This window comes from Mchenga conophoros, linkage group LG22, assembly GCF_057382185.1.
Source record: "Mchenga conophoros isolate Kocher_MC1m ecotype Shallow Benthic linkage group LG22, M_conophoros_male_GT1.1, whole genome shotgun sequence".
Lineage (NCBI taxonomy): Eukaryota > Metazoa > Chordata > Actinopteri > Cichliformes > Cichlidae > Mchenga > Mchenga conophoros.
Genome location: NC_140546.1, coordinates 26901992 through 26926945, shown reverse-complemented (window position 1 = coordinate 26926945; position 24954 = coordinate 26901992). Strand labels below are relative to the sequence as shown.

The window sequence follows — 24954 nt, the reverse complement described above, 5'->3', positions numbered from 1 at the left end:
AGGCACTGAACAAATGATACAGAGTACAAAGTACAGTATTTGAATTGATAGTTAGATTAGACATCCTCGCCACAGCCTACTGGTTGGGTAGAGGAGCAGAATGCTCTCCTCACCATGCTGCAGTCCGGGCGGACCTTTGCAGCCCTCAAATCATCTTCTCTCACTCACACTTCTGGTACTGCCACAGTCTTTTATCCTCTGCTATCTTTAAATGTTTTTATCCCTATTTTTTTTTAATATAATTTAATTATTTTATTAATTGATTTATGGTTATGACTGGAGGAATACTTATTTTTTTAAATGGTCTGCTGGATATTTGAATTTGAATAAACAATCTATATCAAGTAGAGTCAGTGTAGGAAAGTTACATTCCCACTGATATGATCTGCAGTAATCCAGTGGTGTTATATCTATTCATTTATTATTATTCACTTATTCTTTCAAACCACACCCTGCAGATACATCCCCATACTGTAATATTAGTTTATCACTGAATATGATTTGTATTTATTTAACATTACTGACTGAATCAGATTAGCAGGATGCTACAGGTGGGATTTGAAGTAAGCCATGTGCTGATAATATTCGGTCATGTCAATTTTAAAACAAATATAAATAATTGTTTTTTGTCGCAATCTACCAAATTTCCCCAATATTATTCTTTTATCTCAAACAGACTTCCTCTTAGACCCGTTCCAACTTGACATAGCCCATTATGGGAGGTACAACAGTTACTGGTTTCACGGGTGTCGCTCGCCCCCTGTTGGTGAGGACTCCGTGCACGGAGCAGGCAGAGTCAGACTGGGCGGCGGGGGGCACTAATGGAAGCGGGCTGGATTAATGGAAACACTGTAGACACACTGTTTATGCAGAAGAGTGGTTCCCAGTACTGTGTGGGCTACATGCCAGTATAGTTTTTAAGGGTCATCAGTAAACAGAGAAGAAAATGGAACAGTTTGGAAATATTTTACACTTATTTTGGCTGCCAGTAAAGCTGATATAGTGCTTATTTCAGCTTATTATTATAGCAAGATCAGTGCTTACTATGTAAGACATTCTGACTTTTAACAGGTTATTTATTTTGTGGCTCTTTTTGAGTTTGACTGACACATACAGTTCCCTTTGTCTAAAACAGATATTGTGAAATGAACAAATGTGATAATTATGGCTTAATCATTTTTAATGCAAAAATGAGTCAGCATTGAGTCTGTATCAGGTGAGCTATTTCCATTATTTAAATAAAGCATTTTTCAGTTTAACTTGTGATTTCCTGCCTCTTTGGAGCTAAAACAGGCCACCTAAACTCACTATTGAGCATCAATATCAGGACCTGGTACGGTAGCTCAAATAAGTCAAAAAAATATAGCCCCAAAAGCAAATGTCCATTACAGAGGACATAAATGAATAGGCTGGGTCTCGGGAGGACATACCACTTCATGGTGGGACATAAATCTAACAATTGACCCCGTTTTAAGATGACGGGCGCTCACGTGCTTTCGGTCACATCAGGTGGCCTTCAGAAGAGATGCAGTTGGCATAATGTCGAAAATTGGAAGTCTGTTTGGATGGAAAACCGGAGAAAATGTGTGTGTGTCTGTGTTTTTATTGCTTGCACACTAGAAACCAGTAACTGTGTCATGGCAGCAATGGCCCATTAATATATGATGACCTCACACTCTTTCATATGGAAGTATGGCAGGACTTGCAGGCTGTCGCATGATCTCAGCTCTGTGGGTGATGAGAGCAGGTTAAACGCTTCGCTGGCGTTGTCATCCTCCTGTGCCAGCAGTGAGAAAGTTAGGGTTAGGCTTATACCGTCTCCGTTATGGACGGCTGCCCGGCTCCACTCGTCGTCATCGCGTTTTCTCCAGCGTCCTCCTGCGTATGCATGCATGCGACCGAAGGGCTGATTTCATAACGTGAGGAGGAAGAGAGGAATGGGGTTCTGAGCACGGATGAGCGCCAGACCCCGCTAGGCTGTGTGCGCCAACAGCGTTATCTTTATTCCCGGGCCATGCAGAAGGCGCACTGAGGGAGATGCGGTATAGTGGAGGCTGCTGATGCTGCGGGCAAATCAGCTGTTAGGCCTATTTTGCGTCTTGAGCATCATCGCCGCGACGGCCAAAGAGACAGAGACACCAGGGACACCGCAGAGCGGATAACAGAGGATGGAGTTCAAGCATCTGGTGGAGGCGGCGGAGAAGTGGTGCTCCGGTAACCCCTTCGACCTCATCTTCGCCGAGGAGGACGACGAGAGGCGGCTGGACTTTTACGCAGAGCCCGGCGTCTCTTTCTACGTGCTGTGTCCCGGCGGCACCGACAGCTTTGTAAGTGCTCGATCTCCTGCAAGGCCTCGTCTCTGCGCGCTCTCTCCTAGGTGTGTCGAGGTTCGGCTGGAGGTGCGTTCGGCCCGGGTTTTCTAGCTGATGGATGTGGGAGAGGAGAGGAGGGGATGATGTCATTTCAGTTTGGGTGCACCTCACCCACCCCTCCTCCAACCGCCCTTCTTTCCCCTCAAAGTGTATATGTTGCTTATTTATCCAACATATAATCAACTCTGCTATGGGCACAAAACAGGAAAGCCTTATGACTTTCATAATAAAAGCCGTCGCCATCATGTGGATTTTGCGACACTAAACAGTTCATTTTTATTTCTAAATTGAAATTGATTTAGAAATAAAAATAAAAGCTTCCTATTTCGAGCGTTTATGTTTTCCCCTTATTTGAAGGCAATTTTATTACTTGAAAAACTTTAAAGGCCAGTGCTTGTTGTCACAAATGCAAAAAATATTTTACATTTTTGCCATCATGCCTTTATTTTGAAAGAGTTATTGCTGCTGGGTTTCAGGTTAAGCCTACTCTTATTAGAAATGTTTGTCTAGAGACGGCAAAGTTTACCAGTTGACGTTTTATTTCTAACACTTGATTTACTTTGACTAAATGTGCCTCCTTAGAAGATAATCCAAACAGCTGTGACTGCTATGAAACACTGATTCCTGGTGTTTTCTCTGAAAAGGTCCTAAATAAAAGGGGCGTGGTTGAAGAACCACCCATCCTTCCTTCTCTTCATTACTTTTCAAAAGTGAACTTAAAAATAAGACAAGAGTGAGAAATTTTTAGCTCAGTTTCTTTGCAGTTGAATGTTGTGCTTCGAAGCAACTGCCATTTTTTGATGGGGCCGCCGTGACTCGTTTGGCCCCCGTGCCACCACATTTTTAAAAATCCTGGATACGCCCCTGCTAAACAAGAGACTCTGCTTTAAAAACAGCGTGCACTAACCACTCTAAAGAAACTAGATGGGCTCATTAAAAGCCCCAAACCTCCAACCACACTGCAGCTATGCTGTGAGCTCAGTGTCTTTGTAGCTCCAGCGCTGCTGTGATCAGCCACATGCTGTCTTGAAGCATAGCTGTATCATATATCAGTGTGCTGCAGTGGTGGCGTTATGACTCCTAAAGCCCCAGAGGCCAGGCCCGCCCTCCTCGCTCCTCCTGCTCAGTGACAGGGGCCAACAGGGCGGGGAGCAGATGGTGATGACCCAGGAGCCAGGGCGTCTGCTCGGTCAATATCACATTATGTCCCTGTCTGCGTTGTGTGTGTTTGCAAGCATCGTCTGGACTATCCTGCAGACAGGAGAGCAGCATTAGAGCCGGGGTTTTCCATAGCTGTGCGTGAAGAAACTGTGACGTTTATAGCTGCTGCACAATTAATTACCCAGTCTCTCTGACACACACAGACACACATAAAGCGCAGGTGCTTAAATGCATCATGTGACTCGATGTCTTTTAGCACCAACTTCCTTTTTTCTCTCTGTTTCTCTCTCAGCTCACAGTTTTCTACAGCTTTTTAATCTGGTGCTCGCCAACTGCTGCAGGCCTGCCACTCTCTCTCTCTGTTTTTAACACACACACACACACACACACACACACACACACACACACACACACACACACACACACACACACACTAACAGTTCAGCGTCTGCTATGCACATTTAAATAAGCTTGAATAACTCTCTGTCTCTCTGCAGGACTCTTGAGATCTAGTTACTCTCCCCGCGATCAATACTGCTATGAGCAGGACGTCTCACATGCTGTTTTTCTCTGATTCTCTCTCTCTCCCACACACACACACACACACACACACACACACACACACACACACACACACACACACACACACACGCAGGGCATCATCTTGTCACCTAGCTGCACCATAACAATAACCATAACGATAATTTGTTTCCTTCCCTGTAATTTCCCTCTGGATATGATACAGTAGTGTTTGTTTTTAGCAATCCACATCACCCGTTGTGGCGTTCAGCTGCTGAAAAACAAGAAGAATTGAACGTTCCACGTGACTCCACAGACGCCCCTCTGCTTATCAGAGCTGTAGCTGCCGTACAATCAATTACAGAGTCACGCACACAGCTGTGCTTGGTGGGTGGGGTCAGCTGTTTCAGTGGAGACGCTGGCTGATGTGAGAGTCCGTCCATCGGGGTTGAAGTAGAGCGCATTCCCAGGAAAGTCGGAGCTGAAGAGCCGTTTGCGTGTTTACATTTTCAAGTCGCACCCCCCCATTCCCCCCTCCTGGGCTGTTTCGCACCATTTCACATGAATCGCTCTCTCTCTTGACTCTTGCAGTTCTTATCTTGAATTTTCACTGAATCATCAGCAGTGATGACATTAAGATAGTTTTTGATGAGATTTTAAGGGACTAATCAACAGATGACGCAGTATAATGAAGTACTCAAGGGATTTCAGTTTTCAACTGAGATTAAATTTCATTGTCTTTTTCCCCAGGATGTTAGGATAACGATGATCACTGTACCACAAATGCTGCAATAACCAACCAACCAACAAAGCCTCACGGCTGCATGTAAAACAACTTTTTGTGTTTGTTTTGCATCTGCTCCTTTTTTGCCATGTCATTCTGCACATTTGATTTGGTTTAGCGGACGACATTGCCTAATACATAACTTAACACAGTGGCCTTTAGACTCTAATTAAACTATAACTATAAACATGAGCCAAATAGAGCAGCTCCAATGGGCTTTGTCATCAGTATTTATCTAACAATTCCTGTAAAGGCTTTGAGGTGGCCGACAGTATGTGCTCATGAGGAAGCTGATTTTAATCAGCGTGGAACTCGTACATCTGATGTATCAGATTTACATGGTGATAATTCACCGTGCTTTTGTGCTGACCATAAACACACTCGCTTCCATTTCCATTGAGGTGTGCCTAAACTGTCAGCCCACGCTGTAAACTGATCCCGACTCGAAACTGCACCTGTGGTTTGTGCGTTTTGACCTAAAATACAGACAATGTAAGGCAGTTATTGTCTTTATTGTAGCTTGCCATCGCCAGTGTATGAATGTGTGTGTGAATGTGTGAATGACTGAATGTAGTGTGAAGCGCTTTGGGGTCCTTAGGGACTAGAAAAGCGCTATACAAATGCAGGCCATTTACCATTTTATTGTCTAAGAAGATTGTATCTAATTCACAGAGATGGGAATTGTGTAGTAGTCTGATCTCAAGAAGTCTGTACAAAAGCCTCAAGCCACCCTCATCTGATTACATTTTGCTTTTTAGGAGCCAAAAATGTTTTAATGTGATCTTGAGTAGCAGTTCTCCAGGATTTCTTTGGACCTCAGCTGCTTTTTTACTCACTTTCAGTCCAGTCCATGTTTCATTTTCAGAGGTATGTTTTTAACACTGAGCATCAAAAACAGAACCTAACTCAAAGGACAAACCAGTGTCACCCCTACATGTGACAGGACACTTAGCAAAGAACCAATTTTAAATGGCATCTTTAGGCAGTTTGTTGCTAGCAGCCTGGAGGAAGTCATGAGAGCGGCACAACAGTGAGCATCTGCGGCCATCTGTGAAACACGGTGGAGGCTCCGTCATGATGTGGTGCATCATTTCAGCCAGTGGTGTTTGGGATCTTGTCAAAACTGATGGAATTGTGAAAACAAAAAAGCACAGTGAGATTTTTATTTAACATAAAATACCAACTAAACTGTATGTAAAACATATCTGAAGCATGGCACTGATCCCAAACACACTGACCATGCGGTAAAACACAAAATCGGTCATGATGTAAAGTCTGAACCTCAACATTACTGAAGCAGTGTGAGGAAGTAAAAATCCCCCCAAAAAGCAAAAGAAACACTGAGGATTAAAACAACAGACCGTGTATCAACACAAAGATCATGACAACATGTCTTTCTCAGATTTAGTTGCATTGCTCTGTTTTTTTTTCCTGTGCTGAATCTCCTGTGACTCAGTTTTGCTCACTTATCCATTAATTAAGTTGTGTACAGCCCACATGAGGCTACACCAGTGGAGGAAGTGTGACACTGTTACATCATGTGCTCTATTGTGTTTAAAGTGCATGGACAGAAATTGAAAGATTTTCATGATCTGTGTGTGCAGCATGTGTGGAGTGAGAGCGAGGACTGCCTTCCCTTCCTCCAGCTGGCCCAGGACTACATCTCATCCTGCGGGAAGAAGACTCTGCTGGAGGTGCTGGAGAAAGTCTTCACATCCTTCAGGCCTGTAAGGAACAGAAGCGGGGATGTTCCCGGGGTCGCGTTTCACTTTTGGTTTTTGTACCCAACACACTGCATCAGCCACGGCTCTGTTTGCTGCGTCTTTTGCAGTCCTGAAAAATTCTGTTCTCTCTCAAAATCATCACAACACATACTCTTAGAAATCAGACATTTCACTGTTGGCTTGTTTATCACTCGAGGATTTTGTGCATTTGTGCAATTTTCTTGTCTCTCAGGAATAAGAGAAATGATCTTTATTTCCCCAAATGTAAATCTGAAGCAGTTTTTTGGTAAATAACATATTTAAAAGGTGTAACAAGCAGTAATCAGTTTTTAAAAATCATTCAGTAAAAGGACTAGATGTTGTAGTCCCTAATACTGCTTTGCTTTAAATGGTGAGAATCTTGAGGGATGGCTGTTATGAGGAAAGGCAGCCCAGAAACTTTACCAGCAGCACACATCGTTGTGTGCCTCAACTTTCGGTCTTTTACCCAAGCTAACCTGCCATTTTTTGGGGGGGATTAGAGATCTGATCTAGGTTATCGTATTAAGATTTGGGACACATCGTCAGTAGTGGACCTTGGATTCATCGGGTGTTTCGGCCATTATCACTAGACACCCTCATCCAAGGAGGCCCTGCCAGGGTTGATCAGGAGTGTGTCACTGGTTTATGTGAAATTGTTATTTGTCTTATTCTTTCTTCTTTTTAGTTTCCTACAGTTTATTTTATCCTATCTATTCACTGCAACTGAGAAATAATACTTAACTCTTTAGCATTTATAGAGCCTAACTTCTTTAAAGGGATAGAAAAGGTGATGGAGAGAAGTAAGACAAGAGGGACAAGATAGGAGAGCTGGAAGGGGGGCGCCCGATCTGGCTTCCCACACCTCCCCGCCGGATCGGGCTGTTACTGCTTGGAGGTTATCATCACAAAAACAAAAATCCATTTATCTATTTACTTAAGTATTGCAAGTTTCACTACTCTTAGCGACAGCGCTTCTTTGCCGTCACAAATGTGAAGCAATAATTTTGTGTAAAATGCATCTGAAATATATCAAATCAAAGATTTATTCAAATAATTAATCATGAAAGAAAATAAATTCGGATTAAACTGAGTGTATATCAATCAGGTGAATTTCATTTGAACAGCTGTCGCTAAATTTAACGCTTTACACCGTACTTACACAGTAAGAATATCTGTAAAGGTACAGTACAATGTACCGTTTTAATTTTTTACGGATATTTTCATGTATTCTATTCCACACATTGAATTTAACATTTACCATTTATGGAAGCCTGCGTAAAAAAATGGATAATGTACTAGCAGAATATTACCAGGACATTTTTTGCCTTTTTTAAAAAAGTGTATGTAAAAAAAACTGCATGAAAATGTTTAATTTTATAATATTTTAATCAATGTTAATAAATAACTCTACAAACCTGAAACTGGTGAGGCTTGGAGACACATTTAGATGATAGTAAGTTACACAAGAGAAAAAGGCGTTTTGTATCAAGTCACAACTGGAGAAAAAGTCAAAGAAATGAAAAATGTTTAGTTTCCAAAAAAAGCTTTACATAATGTGTTACTTGTTTCGAGGTAGAGTTGGGCTGTTCCTGCTGTTTCCAGTCTTTATGCTAAACTGAGCTCACTGCCTTCTGGCTGTAACTGCACAGACGTGATAAGGGTATCATATTATATAACGCTCCCACTGCAAGGTGTGTTTTTCAGCAGTGGATCAAGGAATAACTGAGCAGAATTGGAAGGATTGTTTATTTAGTGGAAGAGAGAGAAACTAGACCGCTGACATAAAGGCTTCTTCTGAAAGACACTGAGTTTGTTTGCTTTGTGATGTTAGTTAGCAAAAAAGAGAGAGAGACAACGTAAACACACTTCATGGTCTAACACTGCATTCTCTTCCTCCCTGTCTCTGTTAGCTGCTGGGTCTCCCAGACTTAGAGGACGACAGTTTTGAGCATTACCACGCTGACATGGAGGGGGAACCCGGGCCCGACCACCAGCAGATGGGGGTCAGCCAGCAGTGATAATGCCCAAGGAGAAGCCCGGGCCTCAACACATTAAGCCCAATCACCTAATGACACACATTCGTACATATTTAAAGTGAACTTGCTTTAAAAAAAACAAAAAAACAAAACAAAACAAAAAAATTGCACCGCCATGTTCTTGAATGTCTCAGTGGCTTTGCTTCCCAAAGAGTGCACGCTGCGGCACTTTTTTTCAGCCCCCTCCCCTTCGCCTCTCAAAATAAAATGAACACACTTACACAAAAATTTGGAGGCTACGTGAGCAGTAGCCATGTACAATGCAAGTATCTCAATCATTCACCATCTGGTTAGTTAAAGTTCCACAGCACAGCAGTATTACATCAGCCTCAGCTGTTTCTTACGCAGGAATACAGTCAGATGTTACCGCAATACCCACTCCCCCCCCACCACCAACCCCCTCTCAAACGGGGAGATGAATGTTGCAGATAGCCTGCTTTCTTTACCTGACATACGCAGGGGTGAAAACTAACGGTTTGTGGCAACATGAGGCAATCGGCGCTCTAGCAAAGTTCATTTTCCACCTCATGGAGGGAAAGAGGGAGGGAACTGAAAAACGGCTCTCAGACCCTTCCCTGTTTTAAACACACGCTTAGAGAAGTCATATAGGAAACCGTTTTAAAGACGTTTTACAGTCGCTCCTCGCGTGGAAATCAAAGTGCGCAGCTTTACAGTAGCATGGAACCTTTCCCCCCCCACCCACCCCCATCCCCAAGGTGTGTTTGTGTTAATGTTTCCAAATGCAGCACACCTCAAAAGACTTTCAAGTCACTTTATGAGGATGTTTTAATCATGTAATTATGGTATGACCGTCACAGCTATGACCCATGCTGCAGCTTGATAAGCCCTTACCCAGACTGGGTGTCCCAGACTGCCCCCTTCCAAGTTCTTGTATCCAGTAGTCTTCCTGGTTGTTGGTGGTTCACACTTTGCCCTCTTTTCTTGGCAGCATCTGAGGAGATACCTTCTTTAAAGCTTGTACATCATCATAAATGTAATAAGGGCACACACCCAGACCCCTGAGTGGTATCACAGGGAAGGGGGAACATATTTGTTGTTAGCCACCCTCAGCTTAGCCTTGTTACTTTCTAACCTCAGTATTGTAGTGTCACACCTGATGCACTGCAACGCATCAGGCCACCCACGCCCACCCACAGCTGCCTTCAACCACTAGATCTACATGCAAGACTCTTTCAGACCTTTTACCCATTTACTTTTTTTTGCTTGTACAGTTTTGTCTTCTTTGTTGCCTGGGCGTTCCTCATTCAGTGTATCTTTTGTTTGTCCTCATGTGTGTGAAACTGGTCAATAAACAGTGTGAACAGAGTGTCCCGACAGCTGTTTTTTTCTTTAATCTCAAACAAATATGGAGGGCATTTCATATCAGAGTGGACTGGTGACCTGCTGCTGTGCCAAAGGCCTGCTGGTGTTACTGGGGTTGACGTCACGCAGCCACTCAGGGCCGAGTTAAGCTTCGGACTGAAAAAGGAATCGCTGACAGGAAGTAGTGGTTTAGTATTCAAATTAAAAGCACAGAAGTCATTGCAAAGGTGCCTTTTTCTGTCTTGTCACCACGTGCACATTTATAGGATACATTTGAGTATTTGTAACAGTTATAGAGGCAGGGTTGTGTATTTTTCTGGTTAAGATTTCACATAGGGGGAAAATATGAGCTTACCCACAAAAACTGCTCAACAGTGAATGAAATTGTTTAAAATCTAACATCAGCTGGACAAACTATGACAGTAAAATGCTACTTTTCAAAATAATACCCCTAGAAGTGAAATTTCCAGCAAAAATACACGCAGCAATAAAATTCAGTAGTTACAATCCTGGTAATTCCCCCTTTGACGGCAGGTACTGTACTTCTTATTGGGTCAGTTGTGTGTCACTCAACTTCATGTAATAAATTAAGCTGCTGCAAAGCGTGGCACACAACTTGTGTACAACCTTCATAGAGTAAATAAAAGGAATCACTATCTGTCAAATTGAACAATTGGATGCTTTTACTTTGAAAGAAAACGTACTGTGTTCGGTGGAGTTGATTACGGCTGACAGCGTTGGCTTACCGGAAGAGGAGGGAAATCCCTGCTTATATTTTTCTTTCCAGACACCACAGTTGAACACAAAAACAAACTTGAAACCAGACGAGCTTTGGGGTCAACGCTTGTGCGTGTGTTCTCGGCTAAAGCGAAGAAACACAAACCTTGTTACTTAAGAGATTTTCTCTCTCTTTTTTTTTTAATACATCTGTTGTTGGAACAAAGGGGGAGGACTTTGAAACGAAGAGGAAAAAGAAAAAAAGAACCTTTGGAAAGGAATTTTTGCGTCAGTGAGTGCGCACTTTACGCACAGTGCGCACTGTGAAACTTTGACATGTTGAATAACCTCGGCTGTATCGCTGCATACTTGTTTGGCTGCATTTCCTTTGTTGTTTTCGACTCTCCGGGGCTCGCTGTGATCATGTGTCGTGGCTAAAAAAAACTTCTTTAAGAAAGAAAAACGCACTGACAAACAAAACCCCTAAAACTTGCGGCAGTATGGGGGCCAAGCAGAGCAGCCCTGTGTTTGACAGCAGAACTCGAGCTTATTCCAGCTCCGATCTTCCATCTGGAAATTCCAGCAGAGGAGAAAGGTTTGCGGGGTTCAGGTACACAAATGGACCCGATGGCCCAAGAATCCGGTTCACGAGTGGAGGGCCAACAAATTCTGGGCTCAACATACCGGCCGGCGGCAACCAGAGCCTCGACGGCACAGATGGTGACGATGAGGGCCAGCTGCCCCCAGAGGGACACCGGCTGCTTATAGGGTCCCTGCCGGCCGAACTGTCCTCACGCCTGCTCGGGGGTAAGGCGCAAATTTATAAAAGTACACCTGGAGAGCCCAGGCCCATTATTGCTCAGTGCACACTTGGATTTTTAATGCACTGATTTCCTCTTTGTACTCGAGGTGCACTTCCGCAGTGTCAGTATAGCTTTAATATCGTTTTATGCAGTGCATTTCGCCTTCTCTGATATTACCACTCATTATTCTAACGATTCTAATCAACATTTAAAATCCTGCAGCACACAACTGCCCACACTGCATATCCGAGCTACGTTATTATGACTTAAATTTCTATTTAATGTAAGGTACCCTATCATTATTTCTCAGTTTCATCTCCAAAGTTGTATGTGTAATTTTGGTGTCAGAGTTACTTATTATTTTTCCATTTGACATGCGATACCTGGCATATGGTTAAGGCCGTCTGATGACTGAGCCCTTTGTTTTGCACTTCTGCACTTTTATTCCAGCCACAGGTGGCTCTGCTGCACCACGCTTTCTTTTTTTTCCTTTTTTTTTTTGTTGGGGGGGCTCTTTCTTCTTCTACTGCTTCTTTGTTTTGCAACACCAGCCTGTTTTGTCACTCTGGCTATGAGAGGGAAGAGTAGTGCACTATGTAGGTCAGCAGATAAGAGCTTCCTGCTGGTTACATATTGCTTGACAGAAACACACACTTGCACACACACACACAACAAACTTCCTGAATCCGCAGGTCTTGCTGTTTCTCAACTGAAGGGGTGTCTCACTGGGCCCAACCTGCAACAAAAGCGGGAGTCAAACTAACATAACGTAACATTCAGAGAGCCTTTAAACACCAGTGTTGCTGACAGCTCAAAAGCTGTTTAAGCACAGGTTGAATTGAGTTTTCTAGGTTTTTTGTTAGAGGCCTAAAAAGTTGTGACATGATCTCCATATCCAGCTGTGTTCCTGCCCTCTTCTCTTCCTTTTTCCTTACCGGCATATAATTCCCCCGATGAGGAAATGTAATCATTAATCGCACCATCAATAATCTTCACTCACGAGAACCACATGACTGGAACTCTGCAGGTCTGAGACTTTATCTCAGGCCTGGAGGTAAGCTTATCTAACGTCGAGCGGTTCTTGGCCTATTAATCTTTGTGCAGCTGTGCAGATACAGGGGGTCAGAAGGAAGCAAGCGATCGGCCAATCGCATGTTTTATAGATGCTTTTGCAGTAAAGATCACATCTGTGTTTAAGTGTGCGCTTGCAGTAAGTTTGCAGCGCTGCAGTGACATCTGCAAACTGTGTGAGGTAAGCAGATTGTTAGTTTATGGGAGATTTGAGTTCGTGCAGTCAAAAGGTCCCGTAGGTCACAAGATTAAGCACAAGCCAACAGTCCCACGTCCTGCCATGTGTACATATCAATATGAGGTTATGAGCGGTGCACTGCCACATCAGGGTCCCTTAATGTTTTCTCTTTGCGTTTTTTCCCCTCCAGGCTTCCACTGTCCCGTTTGCTCCAAGTTCATGGCGTCGGATGAAATCGAGAAGCACCTGCTCATGTGTTTCAGCAAGACGCGCCTCACCTACAACAGTAAGACTGAGGGGGAGATTCTGAACGTCTTCAAGACTGTTATTTTGTTGCCCACTGCTAATTATTAAATGAAACTGCACGTGACAAAGCAAGATCATTAAAATTGTGTCCTTAAGTAATGTAGCAATTCTACATTGTAATAAAATGCTGTAGTCGTTTAAGGTCTCAACCTGCTGCACTGATGTACAGCTGTTCTAAAGGTTACTGTAACGGCCCTGGCTTCTGTGGTTACAGCTAACTGATATTTACAGTGGAAACCATGCGTATGGTCGCCTAAAAGCCCACTGAGCTAAACCAGTGCCCCTGTTTTTACCTTTTTAAAATAAATCTTTTTGTACTATAAATATAAGCGCTAGAGCCTGACTGATAAGACTGTCAGACCAATGCCGATATTTGGTGATTTAAAATCCCGATAAATAGGCACACAAAAAGATTTCCATAATATTTGTTGTTTCTTTTGTTTTAAGTTCTTACAAAGACAAAATGACAATGCGATTTAAAAATAATCTTGCTTTATTTTTACAAGTCGCCAATTACTTGTTTTCCCTTGCCCAACGCCTCTCGGATAATTGTCCCGTTTCAAGTATTAGAGTGCCCCCTGGTGGACAACCTATGCCACGCCAACATTCGTAACATGGTTGAAGGGTGTTTCTCCCACGTTGTCTTCAGTTTTTTTTTTTTCAGTTTCATTTTGCGACAATTATAAATGCTGAGATAATCCTAATGATAGATCGACAAATAGCTAGAATCAAAATATCAATTTTCCTCGAATAAATGTCAAAATATTTTTCAATTTTAGAAATTTAATCATCATGTGATGTCTAAGCTTTATCTTGTTTGTCGTTATTTTTCCTCATTTTTAATTCTGACATTAGAAACCACTGAAATATAATTATTGTAATGGTCATTACTGTGTAAGTAGCAATTTATTGGTGCAAAAAGCTGTAATGTACTGGTGTTTAGTTTTCACCTCCATTATTAAACTACACCTTCACATTTTCATACAGAGGAACTGGAGAATAAAAAGTGAAATTACATTCAGCCCAAAAAGCAGCACATTTCCGCACAGATGATAGCAGGTATTCTGGTATCAAAGGTTAAACAGATGGTTGTGCGGGATTCGGTGAAGTGAAGATTCGATTTGGTGTGCGAGGCAGCTTTTTGCTCATTTGGTCTGTGTTTGTATTGTCTTTCTCAGAGGACATCCTGTCCAGAGACTCTGGGGAATGTGCCATCTGTTTAGACGAGCTGGAGCAAGGAGACACCATTGCCAGACTGCCTTGCCTCTGCATCTACCATAAAGGGTAGCTAATGTGCACAAACACACACAGATAAACAGAATCAGCTGGAAATACTTTGACTAATGCATACAGTTAATTTTAAACCTGTAGTACGTATATGCACAATATAAATAAACATACCAATTAATGCTCAAAAGGCCATTTGTTGTTGTTGTTGTTGTTGTTGTTAGATGGGAAGATAATAAAGCACTCATGTTTAAACCTATAGACTACATTAATGTAAAGCCAGCTTAGAAAAAAAATACAGAAAGCAGTTTAAAAACAGGCTGTGAAACTTTAATGCATCCTGTAAAATACTGCACCTCTTATTGTCTATGCATTTTCAAAAAACTAAGACATAAGTAGTTACGTAATAGTGGCTAGCAGCCAGTCTAGCAATTTCACCCTGCTTCTAATCTTTAAGATAAGATAGTGTAATCTTAATTTTTCTTTCTTTCTAGCTTTTACCATTACCTGGTCTATTTGATTATATAGCACCGACAAGTTTGAACCTGTCAGATTAAAAGAAAAAGATCCTGTAAATGGAAAGCATTCTTAGTTTTCTCGCAGAAATCATAAAATTATGAAACTATTACTTGCAGCTAGTCTGGTGATATGTAAGGTGCGTTCCTGCACCTATAGTTCGTTCGATCTGATCCAAATCAGTTGATAAGTTTGGAAACTTGTAGCTTTTTCCTGTGGTTTGGTTTGTTTTCACAAAGAAAAACTCAAAGCAAACTCTGAACTAAAATACGTCACAACAAAAAGGTCTGGAGCAAGAATAGTAAATACTGGAAGAAGGTGCTGTGTTGTGGTCTTGTGGATAACATGAAGAATTTACATTAATTTCACAGCTAGTTGCTAACCCAAACCCTGCGTTTGTGTATTTTGGACATTTATGGTACCTTGCAGCATCCCAGAATGCAAAACCTACCTGGCTACAAGAAAGCATTTAACTCAAACCTGCAGCATACACCTTGTAGTTTGCTGGGATCACACCATAAACTAACCGCTGTGGAGTTTGTTTGGAGGTGGACCTCCACGGGTCTCAGTGCGGTTGTTTTGGTGTGCGTTGTGTGTGTTCTTTTGTTAGGTTGGACTAAAACCAGGCTAGCTGTTTTTCCACTTTTCGAACAAAATGATGCTAACTTGTCACCAACCTTAGCAGAATATCCCTCACTGATCAGTCCGCTTTGGTGGTTTTATAAGCATTTAATGCATTAAAGCATTCAAAAAGCAGATGTTACAAGGAAACACTATACAAATGTTTTCACTATTTCATATTGACATTTCCTAACAACAGGCTCTTTTCTTTTTAATCTGCATGTTAGCACTTTTCTTAGATGGACACCTATCATCAGCTGTAGAGCTATGTATGTCCCACAGTTAGCATGTAAAGGCTGTAATATGTACAGAGAGATCCTGCTGTTCCCTTTGTTGGTGCAGGTGCTCAGATCAGATCTGGGCTCAAACGTGTACAGAAGGTCGTGAGAAAGCCCCATTCCCAATCAGGAATGGGAATTTAGTTAGTAGTGCTACAGTTTTGTTTAGGAACCTTTAAGCCAGCGAGAGGAATAAACAGTGCCAACAGCGACTGGGTGCTGTCCCCTCTGCAGGCTTTCAGAAGGTGACCAATCGGGAAAACTTTCAGTGAAGTGGGGCCTGAAGGAAGCCTGGGGATAGCATGAGCTGTTCCATGCAGAGGCTGGACTAGGGGGCCGCATAACAATCTGAGATAAGGCCAAGTGTTTTGACTGGGAGCAATGCCAAGATACACTAGAGGAGTCCCAGAATAAAAATGTGGAGTTGAAACAAGCATAATATTTACATTAACCTCATTGGTTCTAAGAACAAGAATTACAGCTTTTCCATATAGATCCTAAAAAATAATAATCAGTGAGAGGAACAAAACGATACACAAGCACATTGGCATAAGTGAATAAGTTCTTCATAATTGTTGTGATAATATTTTATTTTCCATTTTTAACTTAAAAAATATACAAATTAAAATATACATAAAAATATTTTGGTTTTTTTTTTTTTTACTTCGAGCTGGTTCCATTTGTTGTGTTCACAAACACTAAATATGTTTCCAGCTCCGTTTGAATCAAGCCTCCTTGTTACTGTTGCAGGTGTATAGACGCGTGGTTTGAGGTGAATCGCTCCTGCCCGGAACATCCCAGCGACTAGGAGCTGCAAATGTCCACTACCACAGTACATCACTGGGATCGACTGTGTGCCCTGACCTCATCCCAACACTGTCTTTTCCAGTCACGCATCAGCGCTCCTCAGGGATTATAAGACATTATTGTGTGCAGAGTTTTCACATTGCCTCATGGACTTTGGATATGCCTCCTTAGGTGAAGTGAAATGTTCAAGGAGCCGCACCGGTGGAGTCATTTCAAAATATGTGACATCCCTCGTGTCACCTACTGGCCTAAAGAAGATTCATGAGCTGGGCTGTGTTTTTGATTTGTTTTTTTTTTTGTTGAGCTGGGCGTGGTTTTTATAGGAGAGGACTTCTAAGACCGACATCTCTTCAGGAGGGACGGAGGCCAACAGACTGTGGAGAGAGACGATGAGAAGGCTGATGTTGTGCAATATGAAAAGCAGCCACAGGGACTGGGGAGGAGAAAAATGTCTTTATCAGCTTTAAGGGATGATTGCAGTGTTGACGTAAGGAAGCAGATTTCAATGTTATTGCAAAATAGGCTGTTGATATTGTTTGGTAAACAATCATGTGTCATAGACCAAGCAGTCTAACGTGAAATAGTTGGACGATTACCACTCGGCCATTTAGAACCACATTACTGTGATTGCGTAGTTTAGTTGTGGGTTTTTTTTTTGTTTTGTTTTTTAAAGTTGGGTTGTAACATATCTAATGGTGATTCATGCTCGCTCTCTCTCTTTCTCTCTCTCTCTAAAAGAGTGCCATAATGTGCTGCTATGTGATAGACTGGAAAGTTTTTCTATAACCTTTGAACCTTTTCAGTCAATGTTCTTTCTGTTTGTACTGTGATGAGTTGCACAACAATAAATGTTTTGTCTTTGTGTCTTTTTCCTGCATGAGAACTGTTAATGTACATTTGTGTCTTTACACTCGTCCTCCAATTAAAAAGTCGTATAAAGTGTGAAGTTTGCATTCTTTCCAACCGACAGCTGTACTTACTTACAATCACGCAAAGGTATTACATAACATCTGCAGTTTATCCCGCAAACATTATTTTGTTGTTTTAATTGTTGAGAAAAATTAAAATCTTAATGGCACCATTACTTTTGACAGTAAGTACTAAAACTAGCAGCTTCAAAAATGCAAGGATGATGTGTGATACCTGTTTAGAAGTCAGTGAGCAGAGGCATGAAGAGCCAGGAGTTATTTGTTTGTCTGAGGACTTGCAATCTTTTCATTGGTTACAGAGTGTTTGGTAATGAAATGTATGCGTGCCAGAGAAGGTATTTTCATATGAGGGCAAAGGACAACAAATTAAAATATGACAATACTTGCTGATGATAGTAGTTTACCTCCACCAAGATTAGACAGCTTTAAAACAAAATTTCTAGGAATCCTGAAAGTCTCCTTACGTGAGTCCAAAAAACGAATCCACATACTACTGTATGCATGTATACCTCTATCTATCGATCTAAGTTCAATCAAACACATTCGGTGAGTTAATGGTTTATACTTGTGTTGCAATCAACTTTTGGATACATTTTCAAGGAGGAGCATTTGATATGATGTAATAAAGTAGATAAAATGCAGCTGTGCCTTAGTCACATTAAACAGTAACCAAATGTAATGTTACTATAATAATAAAAATTAAATCTAATAAAATGTTATCAACTATGAAACATAAACACCTTTTCACAGCCCATGTGTAAAATGAAAGGACCAAAATAGATCCCAAAGGTTGATTCTGTTCATCTGGACGTAGAGTTTTCAGTGGGAGAAACATTTCGTCACTCATCCAAGTGACTTCTTCAGTCTCAGCTCTCTATCAACTCTCTACTCATGGCCATTGATCAGTGGTCTTTGATCAGTAGTTGTTTGCATATTAATGATCAAGGAACTGACCTCCCACCCATTGTCCCTTCAGTGGTGCTAGTTTCAGTTGTTATACAATGAACTGTTTATAAGATTGGGGAATCCTGCAGTCAGCTGAGATTGAAGAAGTTACTTGGATGAGTGATGAAATGTTTCTCCCACTGAAAACGCTACGTCCAGATACACAGAATCAGCCTTTGGGATTTACTTACCCGGATGATTGAGCATGCATCAAGATATCAAGATAAGACCAAAATAGATGGGAACAAGTTTCAGTAATTAGCCCACAGTACTATGTCATTCTCAAACCTTTATAGAAATGTTTCACTGGGTAAATCACCTTAAATGAAGCTCATCTGAACCTTATTTGTCTGAAAGTACTTTTGTGCAGGGACCTGTAACTGTGTAATGTTTTTCACTGCAACCACAGTATAAACCTGTCTTCTACAATCACTGGTAAAGACCAAAAGTTCTTCCAGATGGGGCGGGGCTATAGGAGTGGGGTGGCTCTGACTTATCTGAAATTTGTTTGCTCCTCTTCTTCACACACATTCATTACTTAAGTAGAAATACAGATAGTTGTATTTAAAAATGCTCTAGTAAATATTAACATACTCATTCAATGTCCTTACTCAAAAGTTTAAAAAAAAAGTACAGGCTCTGAAAGGTACTCTAAACAAAAATAAAAAGTAGCTCTCTGTATTTTTGACAACTAATTAAAACTCATGTTATATTATTATTCTTTTTTTTTTTTTTTTTTTAAACTTAACAAAGGCAGTAAAAATGTGGCTGTATTTGCTGTTGTCTAAATTGTAGATGGGTGACTTTGGCTACATCGAGGTTTGGCAGGTGTGGAAACCCTAAAATTACCTGAAAAGAAAGACGTAGAAACAAGTGACAAGTTGTCTCGGATTGGATTTTCTGAATTCCTATGACTCCCACACCCCACCAACCCCCTGTGCCACCCCATTAAAAAAAGAATCCCGGAAATGCCCCTGCTTCCAGTTAATATTAAGAAAATTCTTCCATGTTGCAGCTGGAAAGGAAAGATTTCCTGAAATCTGATTTTGGAAGTCTCATAAATGAAAATCAGAGGTTACCTAAAGTATAGGGTCTAAACTATAGGGTCAGGACGTCTTACAGTATAATTCACTAAGGAAAAACTTAAAATCTGGCTGCATCTGACTAAAACGTACACACGGACGTGACGTAAACACGTCTGGCGCTGAATTGATGACGCCACGCGCCTAGAAGCGAACCTTCTGCGACAAAGTACACAGCGGCTGTATTATTCAACAAAGTTTCTCTTTCTTAGAGTTGCGAATTGCGTTTTTACCACATACGTGGCCCAATAACACGGATTTATTTACATTTTTAGGTAAGTGTTTCCGAATTTTGTTCACTTCTTTTCATGCAGGGCTCACTATTTCTCCTTCCAGATTTTTCCTTGCTAACCTCAACCCAGACTGCCCCGTTAGCAGCAGGCTTACTGCCTGTTATGACTAACACGAACAAACGCAGAGGTTTTATTGGATGTAATTTATAATATATTACACATTTGCTACTGTTGTAATGAAACGTATTTATTTGCAGCTTAGGAATCAACAACTTTGGATCAACATGTCGTACATGCTACCACATCTCCACAACGGCTGGCAGGTCGACCAAGCCATCCTGTCTGAGGAGGACCGAGTCCTGGTTATCCGTTTCGGACACGATTGGGACCCGACATGTATGAAGATGGACGAAGTTCTTTACAGCATCGCGGAAAAGGTCTGAGTAGTTTAAAAAGGCCACTGTTTGCTAGCTTATGTTTCTTATCTGAACTCCTGTAGAGGGCGCTATTTGTGGGGGTTTAATGTAATATTACCTGAGTGTTAAGCTGATAAAATTTAATATACTTTAAGGTCAATACGTGGACTATTTTACCATTTATTGTAACATTTAAATAAGACATAAAAACTTACAAATTGAAAATATATGCTCAGCATCTTTGGTGGGGTCTTATTCTGGGATGTAGTGATTTTTCTATCCTGCAAATAATCATTCTAAATGCAAGTCTTTCTCTTACTGTTAATTTCAACTTAAGAGGTGAAATTTTGTAGAGCCTATAATTTATACAAATGTAATGCTGGCACTTCCCCCCCCCTCCCTCTCCTGAGTCGTCTTTGTTTTGGTAATTTTGTTTGTTTTCATGGTTCAGGTTTTTCCCAAGTCTTTGAGTTTCAGCAAGTTACCTCCAGTAATTTGCTGATATATGTTAGTCAGTGTGGCAACAGTTTTTATTCTTTCACTTGTAAACTCAAAACCCGGAGGGAAAAGTAGCCATAAAAGACAGTGTGACTTTATTAATTACTCAGTTCAGAGAGCCAACTTCACCCATGTTTCTGGGTCACTCCTTGAGAGCAGTGTTATGGATACAACAAGTCAAGAAGAGGGGAAAAAAGTGCACTTAGCTACATTTTCGCTATGATAACTGCAGTGTCAGTGCAGTTTGATTCAATATTACTGAATTCTCCCATAGATTAAATTTAGTTTTGTTTTGGTTTTTTTGGCCTTTTAGCCTTTAATGGATAGAGACAGATCGCTAGACAGGAAAGTGGACATGCAGCAAAGGGCCACAGGTCAGACTGGAACCCAGGCCTGCTGCTATCTGGCCACAGGCCTGCTTACCAACAGAGCTAAACCGGCGCCCCTGTTTAGTATTTATTTATTTATTTAAACCCACCCAGATTTTTTTTTCTTTGAGACTTTTTAATGCCTCTTAAAGGGGCCCGGAGGCTCCGTACTACATTGACTGGTCATGGAAGATTATTGCTGATTGTACAACCAAGGCTTTTGCTAGAGGATTTGGCTCTGAGGTAGCAATTTGTTGATGATTTTCCAGATGTAACCTTGCTACCCATAAGAGCAACACTTTTCTTCTTTTTTTTTTTTTGTGTGTGTCTGTATTTACTTTGTTTTTCTGAACTCATGGTTTTTATATCTGTGCCTTGACAGGTTAAGAATTTTGCAGTCATTTACCTGGTGGACATCACAGAAGTACCAGATTTCAACAAGATGTACGAGTTGTACGACCCCTGCACTGTCATGTTCTTCTTCAGGTGAGGCTGTCAGTGCCAGCTCTGCATTCTGTCACTGTTGTTGTTATTTAGTAGACTGGCATTGCTGAAAGGCACTCAGGTTATTCATTATTAAAGCTAATCAGATTAACAAAACTGCAAAATCTTTTTTTCTTGATAAGTGAGTGCAGTCATTATCCTTACATAAATGAAGTGTACAATCCACTTCTTTCAACACTAAAAGTGCTCAGCTGTGCTCTCCTGGACTCTGCTTCACATCAACCTCACAACACATTAAATAAACAGACCAGAAGACTCTACTAGAAAGGTATGAGGGTGCGTGGGGGAAAACACCAGATACTGATATTTTAATAAAGAAGTTAACATACTCTGGGAATACTTTGAACAAGAGGACACATCTCATGCATGACGGTCCCGAGAAAACTTAACCGAAACACTGGACACGCTTCTCTTAACGCAGCTGTCCCCGCAGAACAAGCAATCACTTTTTGATTGTAAGGCGACAAGGTACCTGATGGGAGGCAACCTTTATGCAAACAGTTGCTGTTCGACTTGAATGAGCAGTCACACTCTGAGAGATTGCCGTATGTTTGTAAATACGTGCTGTCTAATTTGTAAATGCAGACAGGTTGCCAGCATGTTGCCATCAGTTTGAATGAGTCTTAGGCTACGTCCACACGTACCCGGGTATTTTTGAAGACGCAGATTTTTCTATGCGTTTGCACCTTTCGTCCACACGTAAACGCCGTTTTCGGTCACTGAAATCGGAGATTTTTTTAAAATTCCAGCCAGGGTGGATATTTTTGAAAACTCAGTTTTTGCATTTACGTGTGGACGAGAAAAACGGAGAAAACGCAGCGTCAAAGGTGTGCGCCTTTTTTGACGTCACACTGTGCGCCACGTTATTGTTTCGGTGAAATGAATTTCTACAATACTGTTACTGGTAATTGTACTCTCTGCAGTGTTTAAATGCTTACATATACACACAGTTACTGTCCCTCCACACATACGACTCGGTTCTGCTTCTATGCCCCAGCTTTGTTTACTTTTTCCCACCGAGGCTTCTAGACTTCTGATTGGCCAACATTTCTACACGGTCAGGAATATATCGCCACCTGTTGCTTTGGCATGTTCATAGCAGCGTTTTCCTTCATTTCTGCCTTTACGTGTGGACGGGATTATTTTTTAAAACGAAAACGGAAAATCTCCGTTTTCAAAAATACCCGTGTACGTGTGGACGTAGCCTTTGTCAAAAGCTGAAGGCAAGTCGACTCACCTGGCTGCCAGCTGGTTGTATTCCTATAGTTTATGCTCTGATCATCATCAGGAGCATCATCTATCAGCAGTCTTCCTCATGATTGTGATTGGCTGTATCAAACTAGACAGATGGACAGTTATTTGTTTTTGACTGAAGACCATAATTATAAAAATTAAAAGAAGAACACTCGTAATAATTCACATTATGTCACTGAAATTTCAAAAGGAAAAAAAACAACAACTTCAATTTTTAGTTTTAATCTGTTTTCCACATTAGAACACAGATAGAAACCCAGTTTTTAGTATTTAAATGTGATTTAAAGGAACTTGACATCAAACTTCATTTCATCCCATTTTCAGGAACAAACACATCATGATTGATTTGGGCACCGGTAACAACAACAAGATCAACTGGACAATGGAGGACAAGCAGGAGATGATAGACATTATTGAAACTGTGTATCGAGGAGCAAGAAAAGGCCGAGGTCTGGTAGTGTCTCCCAAGGATTACTCTACAAAATACAGATATTGATTCTTCTTTTACTTCTCTTCTCCTTTTTGTTGGAGTTCTCTTTTTTTTCCATCCCTGCTGTTTTGGACAGAGACTACAAATTTCAGAAGTCGAGGATTTTCTTTTCCAGTATTTTCTTTTTGCCAGTGAAAGAGGACGATATTGTTGTTATTGGTTGTGTATTTGTTACTTTGTGCCATTTGGGGTTTTTGTGTGTGGGTATCAGTTTAACTCGGTTCCTTAATGAACTGATTATTGTGCTTTTTTTAAATTTTCTTGTGTGAAATGAACTGAACAGATCACACACAGTGTACACGGCCCATATATTTAAAAGTTGTAATAAACCTGGATTTTTACTGAGATTTTTTTCCTGAGTAAAGTTTCTGTGGCTGGTAAAGTTTATTTATTTTATGCTTTTTTTTTCTTCCTGTAAGGAGGACCACAGCCACACAGTGGCTGCAAGATGGGTAGAGACAAATGAGCTTCTAAGTAATGTGTTGATAGCTTGTTGAATGGCTTTGAGTTAGATTTTGTCTAATTAGAGTTTTAGCTCTGATGACCACGCTAGACGGAGAACAGGAATTTAAAAAATGCCTAAGGAGCTTGGAGCTTTTCTTTCCAAGCTCCTTACACTACGATGACCTGGATGACTGAGAACCTTCACAGACAAAAAAACTACGTTTTTCTGTGTCCTCATGTTGAAATCTAATCTCAGTATTTCCCGACCTAGTTGGGTCCACAGGCAATAAACACATAAGTAAATAGTTGAATATCTAACTATTTTAATTCAAACAATTAAAATATAAAGTGCAGATTTTCAATTTTAACACAGTGTTTGACAGATAAGCTGAGCTGAAGATCCAACCTATAGACCTAAAATACAATTCCCTGATGTCTCCACTAGATGGAGCCAGAGCTATTTGGAAGAAGACTGCATCGTTATAACGTTACAGGTTCCAGCCTTACTGCTGAACATTGGTCAAGTGTGCTGTCACAATGACCTAATTCCAATTGTCCCGGCACCCTCCCATTCAGTAACTAGTGTAACTCCGTGTGGATGCCCACTTGGAGCTGCAGTAGTGCCTCGTTTAAGGGATAAGGGTTTAAATGCAAGCTCTGGGACCGCTTTGTCCTCACACAGGAACAGGAGCTTCCACTCAGCACCTGCAGCTAATTCTACTGCTGTCAGATGGATGTGTTAACATAGTCCTTCATCTGCTGTGCTTCACTTTCATTCATCATTTACAAAAATCCGACTTGTCTTTAATCTTTCTTGTTATTAGTATTTATAACAACAATAAGGCAAATAAGAGATTAATTTTTTAGCACAATACAGAATTTCACTAAGTATTCCTCTTATTACTGAAATAGATCATTTGAAATAATCATAACTCAAACGAATGGGGCCAACATCCAGGCATACAAACTTAAATAAAAGATAAGACTTTTTGCTCACTTTCACAGTTTAAATGATTAAAATTTAACTACTTAACTAAAATATTACCAGACAGCAGCACGGCAAACAAGTGCTCCGTGTGTACACGTCACAAGGATAAAAACTAAATTATGCACATTTTACAAACACTAAACAGGATAAATCAAATTATCAAGCCACATGTAAAAATACATAAATAAAAAAATAAACACTATTGCTTACACGAGCTAGAAAGATTACAATATACAGGAAATCGCTGTAGTTTCTGTCAGTTTGATCACATTTTTTCCATTTTGCTTCACATCTGTAGAAAAGTTGGTTTGATGTAATAAAAAAAACAAAGAGACGAAA

The 24954-nt window shown here is 40.9% G+C and overlaps 3 protein-coding genes across 3 annotated transcripts; all 3 read left to right on the top strand.

Annotated features, from left to right (window-relative positions):
- The first annotated feature begins 1820 nt into the window (after positions 1-1820).
- On the top strand, positions 1821-9944 carry mturn (maturin, neural progenitor differentiation regulator homolog (Xenopus)). The gene is made up of 3 exons (XM_085261771.1): positions 1821-2327; positions 6441-6563; positions 8492-9944. The coding sequence occupies exons 1-3, from the start codon at positions 2169-2171 to the stop codon at positions 8597-8599; spliced, it is 390 nt and encodes a 129-aa protein (XP_085117897.1). The 5' UTR covers positions 1821-2168; the 3' UTR covers positions 8600-9944.
- A 624-nt stretch (positions 9945-10568) lies between these two features.
- LOC146549599 (E3 ubiquitin-protein ligase znrf2-like) lies at positions 10569-17406 on the top strand. The gene is made up of 4 exons (XM_085261770.1): positions 10569-11464; positions 12900-12995; positions 14194-14299; positions 16408-17406. The coding sequence occupies exons 1-4, from the start codon at positions 11158-11160 to the stop codon at positions 16463-16465; spliced, it is 567 nt and encodes a 188-aa protein (XP_085117896.1). The 5' UTR covers positions 10569-11157; the 3' UTR covers positions 16466-17406.
- A 2129-nt stretch (positions 17407-19535) lies between these two features.
- txnl4a (thioredoxin-like 4A) lies at positions 19536-23530 on the top strand. The gene is made up of 4 exons (XM_085262917.1): positions 19536-19695; positions 19911-20090; positions 21318-21421; positions 23018-23530. The coding sequence occupies exons 2-4, from the start codon at positions 19938-19940 to the stop codon at positions 23187-23189; spliced, it is 429 nt and encodes a 142-aa protein (XP_085119043.1). The 5' UTR covers positions 19536-19695; positions 19911-19937; the 3' UTR covers positions 23190-23530.
- The last annotated feature ends 1424 nt before the right edge of the window (positions 23531-24954 follow it).

What these genes read in the sequence shown, in the direction of transcription:
- mturn (XM_085261771.1), top strand. Translation starts at nt 2,169, where the DNA reads ATGGAGTTCAAGCATCTGGTGGAGGCGGCGGAGAAGTGGTGCTCCGGT. An exon ending in CCGGCGGCACCGACAGCTTT is followed by an intron (nt 2,328 to 6,440) that starts GTAAGTGCTCGA and finishes CTGTGTGTGCAG; the next exon opens with CATGTGTGGAGTGAGAGCGA. An exon ending in TCTTCACATCCTTCAGGCCT is followed by an intron (nt 6,564 to 8,491) that starts GTAAGGAACAGA and finishes TGTCTCTGTTAG; the next exon opens with CTGCTGGGTCTCCCAGACTT.
- LOC146549599 (XM_085261770.1), top strand. Translation starts at nt 11,158, where the DNA reads ATGGGGGCCAAGCAGAGCAGCCCTGTGTTTGACAGCAGAACTCGAGCT. An exon ending in GACGCGCCTCACCTACAACA is followed by an intron (nt 12,996 to 14,193) that starts GTAAGACTGAGG and finishes TGTCTTTCTCAG; the next exon opens with AGGACATCCTGTCCAGAGAC. An exon ending in CTCTGCATCTACCATAAAGG is followed by an intron (nt 14,300 to 16,407) that starts GTAGCTAATGTG and finishes TTACTGTTGCAG; the next exon opens with GTGTATAGACGCGTGGTTTG.
- txnl4a (XM_085262917.1), top strand. Translation starts at nt 19,938, where the DNA reads ATGTCGTACATGCTACCACATCTCCACAACGGCTGGCAGGTCGACCAA. An exon ending in TTTACAGCATCGCGGAAAAG is followed by an intron (nt 20,091 to 21,317) that starts GTCTGAGTAGTT and finishes GTGCCTTGACAG; the next exon opens with GTTAAGAATTTTGCAGTCAT. An exon ending in ACTGTCATGTTCTTCTTCAG is followed by an intron (nt 21,422 to 23,017) that starts GTGAGGCTGTCA and finishes TCCCATTTTCAG; the next exon opens with GAACAAACACATCATGATTG.